Raw genomic sequence first — 20,149 nt, 5'->3', positions numbered from 1 at the left:
TGGCATGTTAGACACGTTTAGAAACCTTAGCAACAGAATCTGGGGCTTGATGGGCAAAAATAAGTCTTGTAGGAGTTGCTAGAATGCGACTGGTTCAAGAGGAACTGACATAAGCAGAGTCTCTTTCCCTAGACTACACCAACCAAAAATGGCATTCCATTCCTTTTCACTTACGCTTTTCTCAGGGAATGAAGCAAAAGCAGAACACACAAATGAGATTCTATTCAAACATTTATTGTTCCTAGTAAAACACTGACTGCAATATATGATAAATATTCTCTGGAGTATAAAACAAAGAGGTGGGTAGAAAGAAATTTATGCTATTGTTATCTTGTTAGCATTAATTTCACTTTCTCCCTTTCTGTTTACATTTCAGACCTCATCTACTTTGAGTGGATGAAATCCATCTTTTTAATGGATAGAAAGCCAAAGAATGTCAGAAAACTAAATTGGTATCTTCTAGGTTTAGTACAAATCCTTGGTTGACAAAGTGACCGGAGGAGGAAGTCACAGGATAGACTGGTAATTGGAAAGCTGATCTGACCGAAAGCAGAGAAAAGTACTTCCCCAACCCCTTACAAAATGAGTCAGAAAATTCAGTATCTGCTCATATCCACATGTAATTATTCAATCCAATTTTAGTCTGAGGTCTACCACTAAATATGTTTATTGATTCACAAAAGTTGTTATTAATAATAATAAGCTAACATTCATTAAGTAGTAAAAAGTGCTGGCACTCTGCTGAGACCTGCCAAGACGGAATGGTAAGTAAGATGACCATAAGTCTTCCTCTCCTCAAGAACTTTACAATCTAATGAATAAAATGGATATTAAAATAACAATTAAACAAAAGAGTATTTATTACAATTATAATACGGGCTATGAAATAAAAGTGCCGGGTACCTATAAAAGTAACTAAGGGGAAACTGAGGACCATGAAAAACTTTCCAAGAAGCTGACATTAAAGGTGAGATTTGATGGAGGAATAAGAGTTAGGTAAAAACCATTCCAGACAAAGAAAACATGATGCAAGAAAGCCCTTTATAGGGTGACAGTTGATATGTTCTCAGAACAGAGAGGACAACATGGCTTGACTATAGTGAGTAAAGGCATAGCATGGTCATGATGAGTCTGCAGAATTAGCTAGACATTCCATTATACAAGGTGTTGCAGGCCTTATTAAGGATTTAGGATTTTATCCTAATGACAACAAGAAACTATTAAAGGGTTATAAACAAAGGTGAACCCAATAAAATAATTAAAAGAAACTATTAAAGGGTTTTAGGCAGAAAACTGACATATTTAGATTTGTAATTTTACACAATCACACTGCTAACTAGATAAAGTGGGATAAGAGTATATGTATGGTCATCAGATAAAAGGCAAGAGATTAATAGTGACTTGAACTAGGGAGGTGGCAGTGCTGAAGGAGATAAAAGGATATACTTGAGATATATTTAGAAGTAAGACTAAACAGGAGTTGGTAATTTATTGCCTATGGAGAGGAATGTGAGAGAGATATCAGTGATAGGTTTCTGCCATAAGAAACCAGGGCGATGATGTATAATTAAGATGGGGAACACTAAAGGAGGAGCTGGTTTGAGAGAAAGAACCAAGATTCTATTTTGGACATACTGAGTTTGAGATGCCCATAGATAAACAGTTGGCGACGTCAATTAGGCAGATGGACTATAGACCTAGAGCTCAGAATGGAGGTCTGGGTTGGAGCTATAAATTTAGGAATTTACAGACATATACAAATATACGTGTAGATAATATTCTTTGAACCCATGTGCTAGATACAAATACCTAGGAGAATGGAATTAGAAAGAACAAACCTTGGATAGAACCCCTAGAATGTTAACATTTAAGAGCTGGGTAGAAGAGGTGAAAAGGGGACTGGGAATGAGCAGCCAGCAAAGTAAGAAGAAACTTGGTAGGGGATGATGATGGAAGCACAGAGTCCAGAGTTTTTAAATAAGGTGGCAGTGGTCAAATGTGTTAGAGGCTCCTGAGGGATCAATTAGCAAGATCAGCTTTAGTGATAGATTACAACAGATGGTGGATTGAAAGTGGGTAAAAAAAATGAAGGCAGCAATATGAATAACCTTTAAAGAAATATGGCTGTGAAATGAAGACAGGATCATAGTTGCATTAAGATTCATTATCTCACTTAATCCTTCAAATTACTATTATCCTTATTTTGCAGATGAGGAAACTGAGGCTTGGTGAGGTCAAGTAACTTAAAAAGGTTAAGGAACGAACCTGGTTTTCTCATATTACCTAGAAGATCCTTAAAAGTCTTTCTACCTTCATGAATAAATGAAAAAATATACCTCTGTTTCTGTTCCACAGTCATAATAAATTTCGCATCTTTCACAAGAACAGAAGCAGCCTGTTGCACACCTTTCCTTGTTGCACAAAACTGAAAATGAATGAACAATATTTGTATTAATCATATTAAAAACTGAACATTACACTAAAAAATAAGCAACCAATAATCCATACCACAAGTGTAGGTTTCTGATCAGAGTATGTTTGTATAACAGTGGAGATTTTGTAGTTGAGGCTTAAATCAAACTTAAATTCAGTTTGGTTACTAGTGCAGGGAAATCCAAGGACCACTTTCCGAAGTTTAACAGGTCTGTGTCTCTCATCCATTTTCAGACATACAGCAGGTCTTGTATCATCCGAAAGCCATTCTGCAATCTTTACATAACACAAATATATACATTAAAAGTTTTTTCTAGTAAAGTTTATGGCTAAAAATAACCCAATTTATAGACTACTTTAAAGTCAAGACATAAAAATATTCAATGAAGTACCATAATCTCCCTTTATCTGAGGGGGATTTGTTCCAAGACCCCCAGTGAATGTCTGAAACCACAGATAGTACGAAATCGTATATATACTATGTTTTTTCCTATACATATATACCTATAATAAAGTTTAATGTATAAATTAGGCATAGAAAGAGATTAACAATAATAAAATAGAACAATAACAGTAATAAAATAATATAGTTACAAAATAACAATATACTGTAATAAAAGTTCTTAGCCACCTCAGCATACAATTTTTTTTCTTATTAAATCAAGAACATTCACCTTTTCACTTAAAGGAAGCATTTTATGGCTTCTCTTTGGCATATCCGAATTATCAGCATCACTATTCTCATGCTTTGGGGCCGTTACTAAACAAAATAAGGGTTACTTGATCACAAGCACTGCTATACTGCTACAGTTGATCTAATAACTGAGATGGCTACTAAGTGACTAATGGTGGGCAGTGTATACAGCATGGATACACTGAACAAAGGGATGATTCACATCCCAGGAGGGACGGAGCGAAAGGGTGTGAGAGTTCATCATGCTACTCAGAACGGCACATAATTTAAAAATTATGAATTGTTTATTTCTGGAATTTCCTATTTAATATTTTTGAACTGTGGTTGACTGTGAGTAAGGGAAACTGCAGAAAATTAAACAACAGATAAGGGGAGACTACTGTAGTCTTTTTCAATATTACATATTACATTGACACTGTTCTATTGATACATTGGTAAATAATGTCAACAGCAATATTTCAAGGTTATACCCACTTTTCACCTTGGTAAACTTCCAATTAATTATTCTTATTTTGTTTTATTTTCCTTTTTTAAGACTCCAAAGTAAAATTAAAGTTGATCTTAGCAGAGAAATTGAATTTCTCACTATCATTGTAATTTCTTTGCTATTTTTCAGAACCATGCCTAGAGATGGCTAACACTTCTTTTGTGTTGTCCTAAATACTGCCTGAAGAGTAGCAAGAATGGTTGGCTTAGATTGGCAAGGGTTGACAATCCTTCAACAAAAAATAAACACTTGAGAGATGGTAGTGCCAAAAGCACATTTCAGACTCAATGCCAGAGTCACTAGTTAATTTCTGAAGTTGTGATGAGCAATCTTTACCTTCCCATAGCCTGGTTAGTAATCAGGCTTCATGCCCTGCTATGAAACTGACCAACGCTTTGACAGGAAGATAGATTGATAAGTTTCTACTTGCACAGGAAGGAAATAACAAAACATTTTCAATGCTATCATGGGTAGGGATGAGATCACACAAGAATGTACAGTTTGAGATGAGCAAAAGGCGTAGGATGACCTTAATTTAGGGGAAAACTGAAGAAAGAGAGACAGAGAAACAGCACTCACGAAAGTAGTCATTATCACAGAGGATGAGAGTTTCAAGAATTACAGGGTGTTAATATTTAATAATTACTTACAAATCAATCAAAAAAGTTTAGTATCCCAATGTGAAAAAAGGGTAAAGGACATGACCTGGTAAGTTGCAAAAAAAGAACTTAAAGAAATTGATAGATACATTAAAAATATTTACTTTAGTAGAAATCAAAACAAAATTTTAAAATATACCATTTTACACAAGAAATTTGACAACTATTTAAAAGTAATAATAACAATAATAATTTCATTATTATACTATCCAGTGTTAGAATACAGAGAAACGGCTGATGGTAGAAGTATAAATGAATATAACATTTATTGAAAGCACTGTGTCCTTAGAGTTTAATATATCCTTTGACTCAGTTATTCTACTCTAGAAGTCCATCCTATGGAAAGAATCGTGATGTTTTCAAAGGTACGTTAATTTCAGTACTATTTACAAAAGCAAAAAATGGAAATAATCTCCTGTCATTAAGGTATTAAATAAATAAATTCCAATAAAACAACAAAAACTATTAAAGAATATTTAATAACATGAAAACGTTTGTAGGTGACATGCAAGCCATAAAAGTGTATGTACATTATGATTCCATCTACACATCTGGAAAGACAAACACTGGATTTTTGTTGTTTACATATACTTTAAAATTTTCTCTATTATTCTTGAATATGAACAAAACAAGTTGCCATTTTAAGAAGAGAAAAATGATTAATTGTGCCAAATTAAAGATAAAGCCAAAATTTTCCATTGGATTAGACAATATAGCAGTTATCTGTGAAAACAATTTCTAAGAAGTAATAGGGGAAAAACGTCATATCATAGTAGGCTGAGAAGTAAATAGGAATTAGAAAATAGAGTAAGACTGTACTATTTTTCAAGTTTGCCAAAAAATTGAAGAAAAAATTAGGACATATTCATTATATAAAGTATAATACTGCATACAATTACTTCTTTACATGTCCATGTACACCATTAACCATGAGATCTTCCTCAAAGGCAGGGTCTATACGTTTCATTTTTGCATCTATCATTAGTGCTTACCATAATGCAAGGCACAAAGAACTGAGGGAGGAGGGTGGTAATCATCTAACTACTTTTATTCTCCATCATACTTTGCCATACAACTAGAGCCAGCTGGTTACAATAATCATAACATATTATTAGTCAAGTTATTATGAGGCAACTGAAACCCATAAAACTAAGACTTTTAGATACTAGCAAACAACAAACTTGCACCAAAAATGTTTTATTAAACCCGATCAACCAAATTTTATGGCATTAATATTGCCATACCTATGAAATCTAACCATAACTTTCTACAACATACTTTCCTATTAAATTGGTTAGAGGATTTACAGTAAAAAAAAAAAAATCCTCACTTTTCTCTAACATTGAAATAACTAAATTATTTCACTAGTCATAATAAATCTGATAGACTAAAATTCTAACTTACATCCTCAGCATTTGGAATTGTTGCAGATACAGCTACAAATCTCATTGGAATAATACTGCTGGTATTTTCTAAAGTATGAGACAAAGACTGCACAGTTTTCATTCTACTGACTACAACTTCAAGAGTTGGTCCACGATTTTCATCTTTTACAATATGCACCTAAGAAAGAAATCAAAAAAAGAATCATTAGCTATAAAAATAAAAATCTATCTAATCAATTAAAATGTGCAGGCCAGCCCTGGTGTCCTAATGGTTAAGTTTGGCACATGAAACTTTGGCAGCCTGGGTTTGGTTCCTGGGTACGGACCTACACCACTCATCTACCTACCTACATCATAGTTGCCATGCTGTGGTGGTGGCTCACATACAAAAAGGGGAAAATGGGCAGGAGATATTAGCTCAAGGAGAATCTTTCTCAGCAAAAATAAATAAATAAATAAAATGTGCAATAATATTAACACTCTTTCTTAAGAAAATAAGCATTTTTCACTTGAAGGAATAAACAAACATATAGTGTGCTTGGAAATGTCTTGTTTCTTTCCTTCTATTCTAATCATGTTTTTATGTTTATCTCTAAAAGTGAATAATATGTTCACTACCTCATCAATGAGAAACAGTCGAACCAGCTGGACCAAAGAGTTGTCTCTCCATTTCCTAGTCATGCTATCCCATTTTTCCTAGAGAAGAAATGCAAGTGGTTTAAAATGATAAGGAATTATAACAACTATTATTAGGATAACAATAAAATTTTTAACACGACATGTTACAAATGGGAAATATTTTAGTTGACATCTTAAAAGTATCCTGAAAAAGATTTAACAATTAAAAAATTTTTTTAAGAATTTGACTGTCTTACAAGTGTTTAAAAAACTGAACCCTCATTTATTTTTAAGTTAAACCAAAACTATTCAAAATTATAGTTTAATTGCCCTTTTTAATCTCTACAAAGGTCCTAAACTTGGGTAAAAGAATACAAGCAATAAGTACGATTTTGAATTATTCACAATAACACATTGCCTATTCATATCTTTTGCCTATTCTTCCCATTTGGTTGTTTGTCTTTTGCTTATTGATTTGTAAGTATTCCTTATATATCCTGAACACTGGTACTTTTTATTTGTTTTTTTCCATTGCAAATATATTCTTCTACTTTGTATTTTCTTTCAACTTTTTTCCTTGGTAAAGAGAAACATATTTTCTAATAAACCAGGGAAACAATAAAGTATAAATAACACCTACTGGAGTGGTCATAATAATATGGGCATGCTGAATCTCAAATAGGTCATCCATTACTGTATCTCCTGTGAGTTCTTTACAATTCAATCCTATTGGTCCAAATTTTTCTTTCCAGTCATCGAAACGCTGACTACACAAGGCTTTTATTGGTGCCACTATAACAATATAAGATATTTATTTTGAATGTCAGTACAATTTAAAAATTATTTTCACAAACATTAGTTAAATACACATCTAGGTGCTGCCTAATATTTATAAATTAAAAGTTAACAATATGAGCATATTATTTAGAGCTATAAAGGTAATCATCAAATAGAACTAAAAATAGAAAAAGAAGTGACTGCTCAGGGAATTGTAACCAAGAGTGAAGAAAAGTAGGGCCGGAGATTATTGCTTTTCATGATAAGTCCTTTTGGGATAATTGATTTTTTTAATTGTGTGCATAAATTACTTGGATGAAAAATTTTTAAAAAATATATACCTAAGAAAGAAGAGTAGAGGTTCCTACGGAAATTCCTAGAATTATAAAATGTTTGATTTTATTTGTTCATCTTGTCTGTCCTTTTAAAAAGAAACATGTAAAGGTCAAATTCTAAATATTACTTCTTATTTATAACTCTAGGAAAATGTGTTTTGAATTTAATGTAACAGATAAGACCAAATGTGATATGTCTTTTTTAAAAAGCATGAAAAACCAAATAATAATTTCTAAGGCTTGAACTTGAACTTATTTCTTACTTTTGTATCAATGGCTTTTCATTATTATAATTAATTATCACTATTATAATATGTAATACTTACTGTAAACAATTTTAATGTTCGACCATGGCAATGGTACTTCCATTAACAATCTTGTTATAGCTAGTTCAAATACTACAGTTTTCCCAGAACCAGTTGGAGCACAAATCACAAAGTTTCTATCTGTGTAAAGAAGCTAAAAAATAAAATTTAGGAAATCATGGAATATATAGAATTTTTCATTCACATTCGCAATTTGTCAGAAAATATGCCTTAGGAAGACTCTATGGAATAATAGTTCACACATTTTTTACCTCTAAACTTATTAAAATTGTAACCATGCTCTAGATCCACCACCCTCAAAAAATAACACTATTAATAATTTACCATCTAGTTTTATTTGTCAAATATGCTAGACCTAGAAGAAAATCATTTATTCAGCTTCCAGACAAATTTTTATAAATCTAATAAATACAAACCAACCCACATATGAAAATCACATGTAGTCACTTAACAAATATTTTTTAAGCTTCTATAATGTACCAATTACTAAGAGTGGCACTGGGGACATAGAGACGAATGTGATCTAGTCCCTGCCCTTAGAGAGCACACAACCTAGTAAGAAAAGGTAGATAAGTAAGTTATTATAATAAAATACTTACATCATCAAAGGCTTTGGACTGTATATAGTTGAAATATGGAAATTCTTTGAAAATACTTCTAAATTTTGCCGCTTAGAATCACATTAAGGAGTCAAATATTTCAGAATTTTAAAAACTGGTTATTTTTAATTTTAAAATTAAGTTAAAGTAATATTAACTGACAATATTTAATGATGAGGCTTTAATATTTGTTATTTTGGCATCATAAGAAAGCACTTAACAAATAAAGTGGGAGAGACCAAGATGGTGACATAGGAAGCTTCTGAACTTCCATCTTTCCATAGATCCACAGAATATACAGCTACACACAGACAAATTCCCTCTGAGAGAAATCCCCAAACTAGCTGAGTGACTCCTACACATTGAGCAAATGAGAAAATACCCACATCGAAATGAGCAGGAAACACAGAGACAACTCTCGCCCTAAATTCCCTGGCAAGTACCACATAGTTGGGAAGAAATCCTCAACTTCCAGCTTCTCCTTGAGGGAGACCAAACCTCTAGTGCCCCAACTTTGAAGGCTCCCACTTGAGGGACAGGCCCCCAAAACACCCTGTTCTGTAAGCCACTGGGGCTTCTATTCACAAGTCTCACAGGACTATACCACACAAAGAAGCAGTTTTTAGATGGGCACAGAAATGCTCCCCCACCCCAGAGGTATACACCCAGGCTCAGTGCACAGAGAGCAGGCAAAAATGCCGATCTCCAGCTTCTCCCTGGAAGGGATTTAGTGGCTTCCTGGGAGCCACTAAGAACAAAGACAGTGGCTTGGACTATCACAAAGGTTTGAGAAGCAACCAGGAGCTTGAGCCTGGCTGACTGACAAGGTCTATCTCCTACATGAAACCAGTCTCTCAAGACTGGGGAGGTGCATGTTTTATTTAATGTGCAGAAACCAACAGAGAGAATGAATCAATGAGAATGAAGAAACAAAGGAATATATTCCAAACAAAAGAACAAGATAAATCTCCAGAAACCAAACCTAATGAAACAGAGGTAAGTGGTTTACCTGACAGAGAGTTCAAAATAACACATCAAAATGCTCACTGAGGTCAGGAGAGCAATGCATGAACAAAGTGAGAATTTCAACAGTCATAGAAAATATTTAAAAAGTACCAAGCAGAAATCATAGAGCTGATGAATACAATAAGAACTGAAAAACTCAGTAGAGAGGTTCAACAGCAGAAAGATCAAGTGAAAGAAAGGATCAGTGAACTCAAAGACAGGGCAGTGGAATTAATGTAATCAGAGAAGTAAAATGAAAAAAGAATGACAAAGAGTGAAGAAGGCATAAGGGACTTATGGGACACCATCAAGAAGACTAATATACATTATAGGTGGTCCCATAAAGAGAAATCAAGAAGGAAACATTAAGCTTAAATTACACATTAAACCAGATGGATCCAACAGACATACACAGAACATTCCCTCCAACAACAGCAGAATATACATTCTTCTCAAGTGCAGATGGAACATTCTGCAAGACAGATCATACGTTAGGCCACAAAACAAGTCTTAATAAATTTAAGAAGACTGAAATCACATCAAGCATTTCTCCAACCACAATGGCATGAAACTAGAAATCAATTACGAGAAGAAAACTGGAAAATTCACAAATATGTGGAGATTAAACAACATGATCCTGAACAATCAGTGGATCAAAGAAGAAATCAAAAGGGAAATTAAAAACAAGTCTCAAGACAAATGAAAATGGACACAACATACCAAAACATACGGAATGCAAGAAAAGCAGTTATGGGGCTGGCACCATAGTGTAGTGGTTAAGTTTGCGAGTTCTGCTTTGGCAGCCTGAGATTCACAGGTTCAGACCCCAGGTGCAGACCTACACATCGCTCATCAAGCCATGCTGTGGTGGCATCCCACATACAAAAAATAGAGGATGACTGGCAGAGATGTTAGCTCAGGGACGATCTTCCTCAAGCAAAAAGAGGAAGATTGGCAACAGAAGCTCAGGGCCAATCTTCCTTAACAGAAAAGAAAAGCAGTTCTAAGAGGCAAATTTATAGCAACAAATGCCTATATGAAGAAAAAAGAAAGATCACAAATAAAATACCTAACTTTATACACCTCAAGGAACTAGAAAAGGAAGAATAAAATAAGCCCAAAGTTAGCAGAACGAGTTAAAAGAGAATACAGATAGACAACTCAATGAGTTCAGGAGCTATGTCACAAAAGAGCTTGATACTATAAAGAAGAACCAATCAGAGATATTGGAGATGAAGAACACAATGGAGGAGACTAAGAAAAATCTAGAGTCTCTGAACAGTAAGGTCAATAATATGGAGGACAGAATTAGCAATTTGGAGGATAGGAATATAGAAATGCTGCAGATAGAGGAGGAGAAAGAACTAAGACTAAAAAGAAATGAAGAAACTCTCCGAGAATTATCCAACTCAATTAGGAAATGCAACATAAGGATTATAGGTATCTCAGAGGGAGAAGAGAAGGAGAAGGAGGCAGAAAGCCTGTTCAAAGAAATAATGGCTGAGAACTTTCCAAACCTGGGGAGAGAGATGGAACTCCCTGTGACAGAAGCCAATAGATCTCCAAACTTTATCAATGTAAAAAGACCAACCCCAAGACATATAGTAGTGAAGCTTGCAAAAGTCAATGACAAAGAGAAAATACTAAGGGCAGCAAGGCAGACGAAAATAACCTACAAAGGAACCCCCATAAGGCTGTCAGCAGATTTCTCAGCAGATACCTTACAGGCTAGAAGAGAGTGGAATGATATATTCAAAACTCTGAAGGACAAAAACTTACAGCCAAGAATACTCTATCCAGCAAAAATATCCTTCAAATATGATGGAGAAATAAAAACTTTCCCAGATAAACAAAAGTTAAGGGAGTTCATTGCCACAAGACCTCCCCTACAAGAAATGCTCAGGAAGATACTCATACCTGAAAAATCAAAAAAGGGAAAGGGGTTACAAAACCTAGAGCAAAGGAGATAAGTAGAAAGACAAAATCAGAAAGTTGCAGCTCTCCATCAGAACAGGTTAGCAAAAGTTAAGTACAACATTAAAGATAAAAGGAAGGGAAACACCAAGAATAAATATAATCTTGTCATTTTAACCACAAACTCACAACACAAGAAGGAAGAGAAAAAAAAAAATCTGACAATAACAACCTAGAAGGGGAAGAGGAAAGGGATGGAACGGCTTAATCTAAGGAGATAAGAGGCTATCAGAAAATGGACTATCTCATCTACGAGATGTTTTATACAAACCACTTGGTAACCACTAAACAAATAACAAGAATAAAGACACAAATTACAAATAAGAAGAAAGTCAATATAGAAACCTATCTACCTGAATTACTAGCCCAAAAATCATGGGACGAGAAACAAAGGAAATGCAAGAGAACCGGAAAACAAGTGATAAAATGGCAGCATTAGGCCCCCACATTTCAATAATCACTCTAAATGTAAATGGATTGAACTCTCCAATCAAAAGACACAGAGTGGCAGGATGGATTAAAGAACAAGACCCAACAATATGCTGCCTCCAGGAAACACACCTTAGCCCCAAAGACAAACACAGACTCAGAATGAAGGGATGGAAGATAATACTCCAAACTAATAATGAACATAAGAAAGCAGGTGTTGCCATACTTATATCACACAAAGTAGCCTTCAAAGCAAAACAAACAAAGAAAGACAAAGAGTGGCAGTTTATAATGATAAAAGGGACACTCAACCAAGATAACATAACACTTATATATGCACCCAACACAAGAGCACCAAAATTTGTAAAACAACTATTAACAAAACTAAAAGGAGACATCAACAACAATAGTAGGGGACCTCAACACCTCATTAACACCAATGGATAGATCATCCAGACAGAAAATCAACAAGGAACTTATAGAATTAAATGAAAAATTAGACCAGATGGACTTAATAGATATATATAGAACACTCCATCCAAAAACAGCAGGTTACACATTCTTCTCAAGTGCACAAGGAACATTCTCAAGAATAGACCATATCTTGGGAAGCAAAGCAAGCCTCAATAAATTCAAGAGGGTTGAAATAATATCAAGCATCTTTTCTGATGACAATGCTATGAAACTAGAAATTAACTACAAGAATAAAGCTGGGAAAGGGGCAAAAATGTGGAGACTAAACAACATGCTACTGAACAAACAATGGATTATTGAAGAAATTAAAGAAGAAATCAAATATTATCTGGAGACAAATGAAAATGAAAACACGCCATACCAACTCATTTGGGACACAGCAACAGCAGTCCTCAGAGGGAAATTCACTGCAATACAGGCTCACCTCAATAAACAAGAAAAACCTCAGATAGGCAATCTCAAACAACACCTAACAGAATTAGAAAAAGAAGAACACACAAAGCCCAAAGTCAGTAGAAGGAGGGAAATAATAAAAATTAGAGCAGAAATAAACGATATTGAAACAAAAAAGACAGTAGAAAGGATCAATGAAACAAAGAGTTGGTTCTTCGAAAAAATAAACAAAATTGACAAACCCTTAGCCAGACTCACTAAGAAAAAAAGAGAGAAGACTCAAATAAATAAGATTAGAAATGAGAGAGGAGAAATCACAATAGATACCACAGAAATACAAAGGATCATAAGAGAATACTATGAAAAACTATATGCCAACAAACTGGACAACCTAGAAGAAACGGATAAATTCTTAGACTCTTACAACCTCCCAAAACTGAAGCAGAAAGAAATAGAGAATCTAAATAGACCAATCACAAGTAAAGAAATCAAAACAGCAATCAAAAACTTCCCCAAAAATAAAAGTTCAGGACCAGACAGCTTCTCTGGAGAATTCTACCAAACAGTCAAAGAAGATTTAATACTTATCCTTCTCAAACTATTCCAGAAAATTGAGGAAGATGGAGCACTTCCTAACACATTCTATGAAGCCAACATCACCCTGATTCCAAAACCTGACAAGGACAACACAAACTAGGAAAACTACAGGCCAACATCACTGATGAACATAGATGCAAAAATCCTAAACAGAATTTTGGCAAACCAAATACACCAATACATTAAAAAGATTATACACCATGATCAAGTGGGATTTATACCACGGACACAGGGATGGTGCAACATCCGCAAGTCAATCAATGTGATAAACTATATTAGCAAAATGAGAAACAAAAACCACATGATCATCTCAATAGATGCAGAGAAAGCATTTGACAAGATCCAACATCCATTTATGATAAAAACCCTCAATAAAGTGGGTATAGAAGGAAAGTACCTCAACATAACAGAGGCCATATATGACAAACCCACAGCCAACATCATATTCAATGGGCAAAAACTGAAAGCCATCCTTCTGAGAACAGGAACAAGACAAGGATGTCCACTCTCACCACTCTTATTCAACATAGTACTGGAGGTTTGGGCCAGTGAAATTCAGCAGGAAAAAGAAATAAAAGGAATCCAAATAGGCAATGAAGAAGTGAAACTCTCACTGTTTGCAGACGGCATGATCTTATATATAGAAAACCCCAAAGAATCCATAGGAAAACTATTAGAGATAATCAATAGCTACAGCAAAGTTGCAGGATATAAAATCAACATACATAAATCAGTAGCATTTCTATACTCTAACAACGAACTAACAGAAAAAGAACTCAAGAACTCAATCCCATTCACAATCACAACAAAAAGAATAAAATACCTTGGGGTAAATTTAACCAAGAAAGTGAAAGACCTATACAACGAAAACTATAAGACTTTCCTGAAAGAAACCGATGATGACATAAAGAGATGGAAAGAATTCCATGCACATGAATTGGAAGAATAAACATAGTTAAAATGTCCATACTACCTAAAGCAATCTACAGATTCAATGCCATCCCAATCAGAATCCCAATGACATTCTTTACAGAATTAGAACAAAGAATCCTAAAATTCATATGGGGCAACAAAAGACCCCGAATTGCTAAAGCAATCCTGAGAAAGAAGAACAAAGCTAGAGGCATCACAATCCCTGACTTCAAAGCATACTACAAAGCTACAATAATCAAAACAGCATGGTACTGGTACAAAAACAGGTGCACAGATCAATGGAACAGAATTGAAAGCCCAGAAATAAAACCCCACATCTATGGACAACTAATCTTCAACAAAGAAGCTGAGGGCCTACAATGGAGAAAAGAAAGTCTCTTCAACAAATGGTGCTGGGAAAACCGGAAAGCCACATGTAAAAGAATGAAAATTGACCATTCTTTTTCACCATTCACAAAAATAAACTCAAAATGGATCAAAGACCTAAAGATTAGACCTGAAACAATAAGTCTTCTAGAAGAGAACATAGGCAGTACACTCTTTGACTCAGTATCAAAAGGATCTTTTTGGACACCATAACTCCTCAGACGAGGGAAACAACAGAAAGAATAAACAAATGGGACTTCATCAGACTAAAAAGCTTCTTCAAGACAAGGGAAAACAGGATTGAAACAAAAAAACAACCCTCTAGTTGGGAAATAATATTTACAAGTTATTTATCTGACAAAGGGTAAATCTCCATAATATATAAAGAACTCACACAGCTCAACAACAAAATATCAAACAACCCAATCAAAAAATGGGCAGCGGACATGAACAGACATTTCTCCAAACAAGATATATGGATGGCCAATAGACACATGAAAAGATGCTCATCATCAGGGAAATGCAAATCAAAACTACACTAAGATATCACCTTACATCTGTTAGAATGGCAATAATATTCAAAACAAAAAGTGACAAATGTTGGAGAAGTTGTGGAGAAAAAGGAGCACTCATACACTGTTGGTGGGAATGCTAACTGATGCAGCCACTATGGAAAACAGCATGGAGATTTCTCAAAATATTAAAAATAGAAGTACCTTATGACCCAGCCATTCCACTACTGGGTATCTATCCAAAGAACTTGAAATCAGTAATTCCAAAAGTCCCATGCACCCCTATGTTCATCGCAGCATTATTTACAATAGCCAAGACATGGAACCAACCTAAGTGCCCATCGACTGATGATTGGATAAAGAAGATATGGTGAATATATATACAATGGAACACTACTTAGCCATAAAAAATGATAAAATCGTCCCATTCTCAACAAAATGGATGGACCATGAGGGTATTATATTAAGTGAAATAAGCCACATAGAGAAAGACAAACTCTGTATGACTCCACTCATAGGTGGAAGTTAAACATATAGACAAAGAGAACTGGGTCATGGTTACCAGGGAAATGGGGAGTGGGGGGAGGGCACAAAGGGTGAAGTGGTGCACCTACAACATGACTAACAATAGTGTAAAACTGAAATTTCACAAGGTTGTAAACTATCATAATCTTAATAAAAAGTTTAAAAAAAAAGAAACCAGCCTTACAAGAAGTGCTAAAGTGACTTATTTAAGTGGAAAAGAGAAGACCACAAACAGGAATAAGAATATCATTTAAAAAAAGCAGTAAAATCAGTGGTACAGGAAAATATACAATAAACATAGCAGATCAATGACCTGTGAAGCTTGATATGAGGGTCAAAAGACAAAAGCACTAAAATTATCTATTTTGATAATAAGAGGGTAATGGATATGCACGCACAAAAAAAAGGTTAGATATGATATCAAAAACAAAAAATGTGGGAGGATGGGAGTAAAAGAGTAGAGCATTTAGCAGAAGGTCAAACTAAAGAGACCATCAACTTAATACAGATTGCTATATATGTAGGTTATTATATATGAACCACATGTTAGTCAAAAACCAGAAACCTATAATAAATACACAGAAAACTAAGAGAAAGGAACTCAAACATAATACTAAAGAAAGCCATCAAACCACAAGGGAAGACAGTAAGAGAAGAAGAAAGGAACAGAGAAGAACTACTAAAACACACAGAAAAAAAGCAACAAAATGACAATAAGTACATTCTTATCAATAGCTACTTTAAATGTCAATAGACTAAATGCTCCAATCAAAAGGCACAGGGTGGCCAACTGGATAAAAAAACAAAACCCATATATATGCTGCATACAAGAGACACACTTCAGACCTAAAGACACTCACAAACTGAAAGTGAAGAGATGGAAAAAGATACTCCATGCAAATGACAATGCTAATAAAGCTGGGGTAGCAACACTTATATCAGACAAAATAGATTTTAAAACAAAACTGTAACAAGAGCCAAAGAAGGGCACTACATAATGATAAAGAGAACAATCCAACAAGAGGATATAACACTTGTAAATATCTATGCACCCAATAGAGGAGCATCTAAATATATAAAGCAATTATTAACAGACATAAAAGGAGAAATAGACAGCAACACAATAATACTAAGGGACTTTAACACTCTGCTTAGACCAATGGATAGATCATCCAAACAGAAGATCAATAAGGAAACATTGGCCTTAAATGACACATTAGATCAGATGGACACAGTAGCTATACACAGAACATTCCATCCAAAAACCACAAAATACACATTCTTTTCAAATGCATGTGGAACATTCTCCAGGATAGATCAGGCACTAGGCCACAAAACAAGTCTCAATAAATTTAAGAAGACTGAAATAATACCAAGCATTTTTTCTGACCACAACAGTATGAAACTAGAAATCAACTACAGGAAGAAAATCGGAAAAGCCACAAATATGTGGAAACTAAACAAAATGCTACTGAACAATGAATGGGTCAATGAAGAAACCAACGGAGAAATTAAAAAAACACCTGGAGAAAACTGAAAATAAAAATAGAACATGCCAAAATTTATGGGATACAGCAAAAGTGGTTCTAAGGGGGAAGTTTATAACAATACAGGCCTTCCTCAACACACAAGAAAAATTTCAAATAAACAATCTAACAGTGCACCTAAAGGAACTGGAAAAAGAACAAAAAACAAAGCCCAAAATTAGGAGAAGGAAGGAAATAATAAAAATCAGAGCAGAAATAAATGAAATAGAGACTAAAAAAAAAAACAGAAAAAAATTAATGAAACTAAGAGCTGGTTCTTTGAACAGATAAACAAAATTGGCAAGCTTCTAGCTAGACTCACTAAGAAAAAAAAGAGAAGGCTCAAATAAATAAAATCAGCAATGAAAGAGGAGAAATTATAATGGACACCTCAGAAACACAAAAGATTATTAAGAGAATACTAGGAAAAGCTATATGCCAACAAATTGGATAATCTAGAAGAAATGGATAAATTCTTAGAATCACACAACCTCCCAAAACTGAATCAAGAAGAAATAGACAATCTGAATAGACCAATTGCCAGTAAGGAAATAGAAACAGTAATCAAAAACCTCCCTGAAAGGGGCTGGCCCCGTGGCCGAGTGGTTAAGTTCGCGCGCTCCGCTGCAGGCGGCCCAGTGTTTCGTTGGTTCGAATCCTGGGCGCGGACATGGCACTGCTCATCAGACCACGCTGAGGCAGCGTCCCACATGCCACAACTAGAAGGACCCACAACGAAGAATATACAACTATGTACTGGGGGGCTTTGGGGAGAAAAAGGAAAAATAAAATCTTTAAAAAAAATAAATAAATAAAAAACAACTCTTAAAAAAAAAAAAAAAAAATCCCTGAAAATAAAAGTCCAGGACCAGAGGGCTTCCCTGGTGAATTCTACCAAACATTCAAAGAAGACTTAACACCTATCCTTTTCAAACTCTTCCAAAAAATTGAAGAGGAGGGGAAGCTTCCTAACTCATTCTATGAAGCCAAAATTACCCTGATACCAAAACCAGATAAGGACAAGACAAAAAAGAAAATTACAGGCCAATATCACTAACGAACATTGATGCAGAAATCCTCAAGAAAATACTAGCAAATCGAATACAACACATTAAAAAGATCATACACCATGATCAAGTAGAATTTATTCCAAGGATGCAGGGATGGTTCAACACATGCAAATAAATCAACATGATATACCATATTAACAAAATGTAGAATAAAAATCACATGATCATCTCCATAGTTGCAGAGAAAGCATTTGACAAGATACATCATCCATTTATGATAAAAACTCCAAATAAAATTGGTATAGAAGGAAAGTACCTCAACATAATAAAGGCCATACATGACAAACCCACAGCTAATATCATTCTCAATGGAGAAAAACTTAAAGCTATCCCTCTAAGAACAGGAAACAGACAAGGATGCCCACTTTCACCACTCTCATTCAACACAATATTGGAAGTTCTAGCTAGAGCAATCAGGCAAGAAAAAGAAGTAAAAGGGACCCAAATTGGAAAGGAAGAAGTGAAACTGTCACTATTTGCAGATGACACTGATTTCATATCTAGAAAATCCTAAAGAATCCACCAAGAAACTTTTAGAAATAATAAATGAATACAGTAAAGTTGCAGGATACAAAATCAATATATAAAAATCAGTTACATTTTTATTCACTAACAACAAAGTAGCAGAAAGAGAAATTAAGAATATAATCCCATTTACAATTGCAAACAGAATAAAATACCTAGGAGTAAATTTAAGCAAAGAGGTGAAAGATGTGTACACTGAAAATTATAAAACACTGCTGAAAGAAAAAGAAGACATAAAGAAACGGAAAGATATTCCACACTCTTGGTTGGAAGAATTAACAAAGTTAAAATGCCCATACTCCCTAAAAGCAAACTACAGATTCAATGCAATCCCCATAAATGTTCCAAGGACATTTTTCACAGAAATGGAACAAAGAATCCTAAAGTTTATATAGAACAACAAAAGACTCTGAATAGCCAAAGGAATCCTGAGGAAAAAGAACAAAGCTGGAGGTATCACACTTTCAGACTTCAAAATATACTACAAAGCTATAGTAATCAAAACAGCACGGTACTGGCACAAAAACAGATGCACAGATCAATGGAACAGAATTGAGAGCCCAAAAATAAACCTACAACATCTATGGACAGCTAAGTTTTGACAAGAGAGCCAAGAACATGCAATGGAGAAAGGAAAGTCTCTTCAACCAACGGTGCTGGGAAAACTGAACAGTCATATGCAAAAGAATGAAAGTAGACCATTACTTTACACCATACACAAAAATTAACTCAGAATGGATTAAAGACTTGAGTGTAAGACATGAAACTCCTAGAGGAAAACATAGCCAGTACACTCCTCAACATTGGTCTTACCAGCATATTTTCAAGTACTATGTCTGACTGGGCAAGGGAAACAATAGAAAAAATAAACAAATGAGACTATATCAAACCAAAAATCTTCTGCACAGCAAAGGAAATCATCAACAAAACGAAAAGACAATCTAACAATTGGGAGAAGATACCTGCAAACCATATATCTTATAAGGGGTTAATATCCAAAATTTACAAAGAACTCATATATCTCAACAACAAAAAAACTAACAACCCAATTAAAAAATGGGCAAAAGACCTGAATAGACATTTCCCCAAAGAAGATATACAGATGGCCAACAGGCATGTGAAAAGATGTTCAACCTCACTAATTATCAGAGAGATGCAAATCAAAACTACAATGAGATATTATCTCACACCCATCAAAATGGCTATAATTAACAAGACAGGAAATAATAAGTTTTGGAGAGGATGTAGAGAAAATGGAACTCTCATACACTGCTGGTGGGAGTGCAAACTGGTGCAGCCACTACGGAAAACAGTATAAGAGAGTCCTCAAAAAATTAAGAATAGAACTACCATATGATTCACCTATTCCATTGCTGAGTATCTATCCAAAGAACATGAAAACACAAATGCATAAAGATATATGCACTCCTATGTTCACTGCAGCATTATTCACAATAGCCAAGACTTGGAAGCAACCTTGGTGCCCATCAAGGGACGAACGGATAAA

The 20,149-nt window shown here is 34.6% G+C and overlaps 1 protein-coding gene across 1 annotated transcript in view; it reads right to left on the bottom strand.

Annotated features, from left to right (window-relative positions):
- HFM1 (helicase for meiosis 1) overlaps positions 1-20,149 on the bottom strand; it is a 106,402-nt gene that overhangs the window by 64,081 nt on the left and 22,172 nt on the right. Inside the window, exons 7-13 of the mRNA XM_070267302.1 lie at positions 8,314-8,384; positions 7,715-7,847; positions 6,917-7,068; positions 6,277-6,354; positions 5,678-5,836; positions 2,509-2,709; positions 2,337-2,425 (exon numbers count right to left, since the gene is read on the bottom strand). Coding sequence (XP_070123403.1) covers positions 2,337-2,425; positions 2,509-2,709; positions 5,678-5,836; positions 6,277-6,354; positions 6,917-7,068; positions 7,715-7,847; positions 8,314-8,384 — 883 coding nt within the window. The remainder of the gene's footprint in view (positions 1-2,336; positions 2,426-2,508; positions 2,710-5,677; positions 5,837-6,276; positions 6,355-6,916; positions 7,069-7,714; positions 7,848-8,313; positions 8,385-20,149) is intronic.

This window comes from Equus caballus, chromosome 5 (genome assembly GCF_041296265.1).
Source record: "Equus caballus isolate H_3958 breed thoroughbred chromosome 5, TB-T2T, whole genome shotgun sequence".
Lineage (NCBI taxonomy): Eukaryota > Metazoa > Chordata > Mammalia > Perissodactyla > Equidae > Equus > Equus caballus.
Note: the sequence above shows the minus strand (reverse complement) of the source record. Positions and strands in the feature narration are given on the sequence as shown.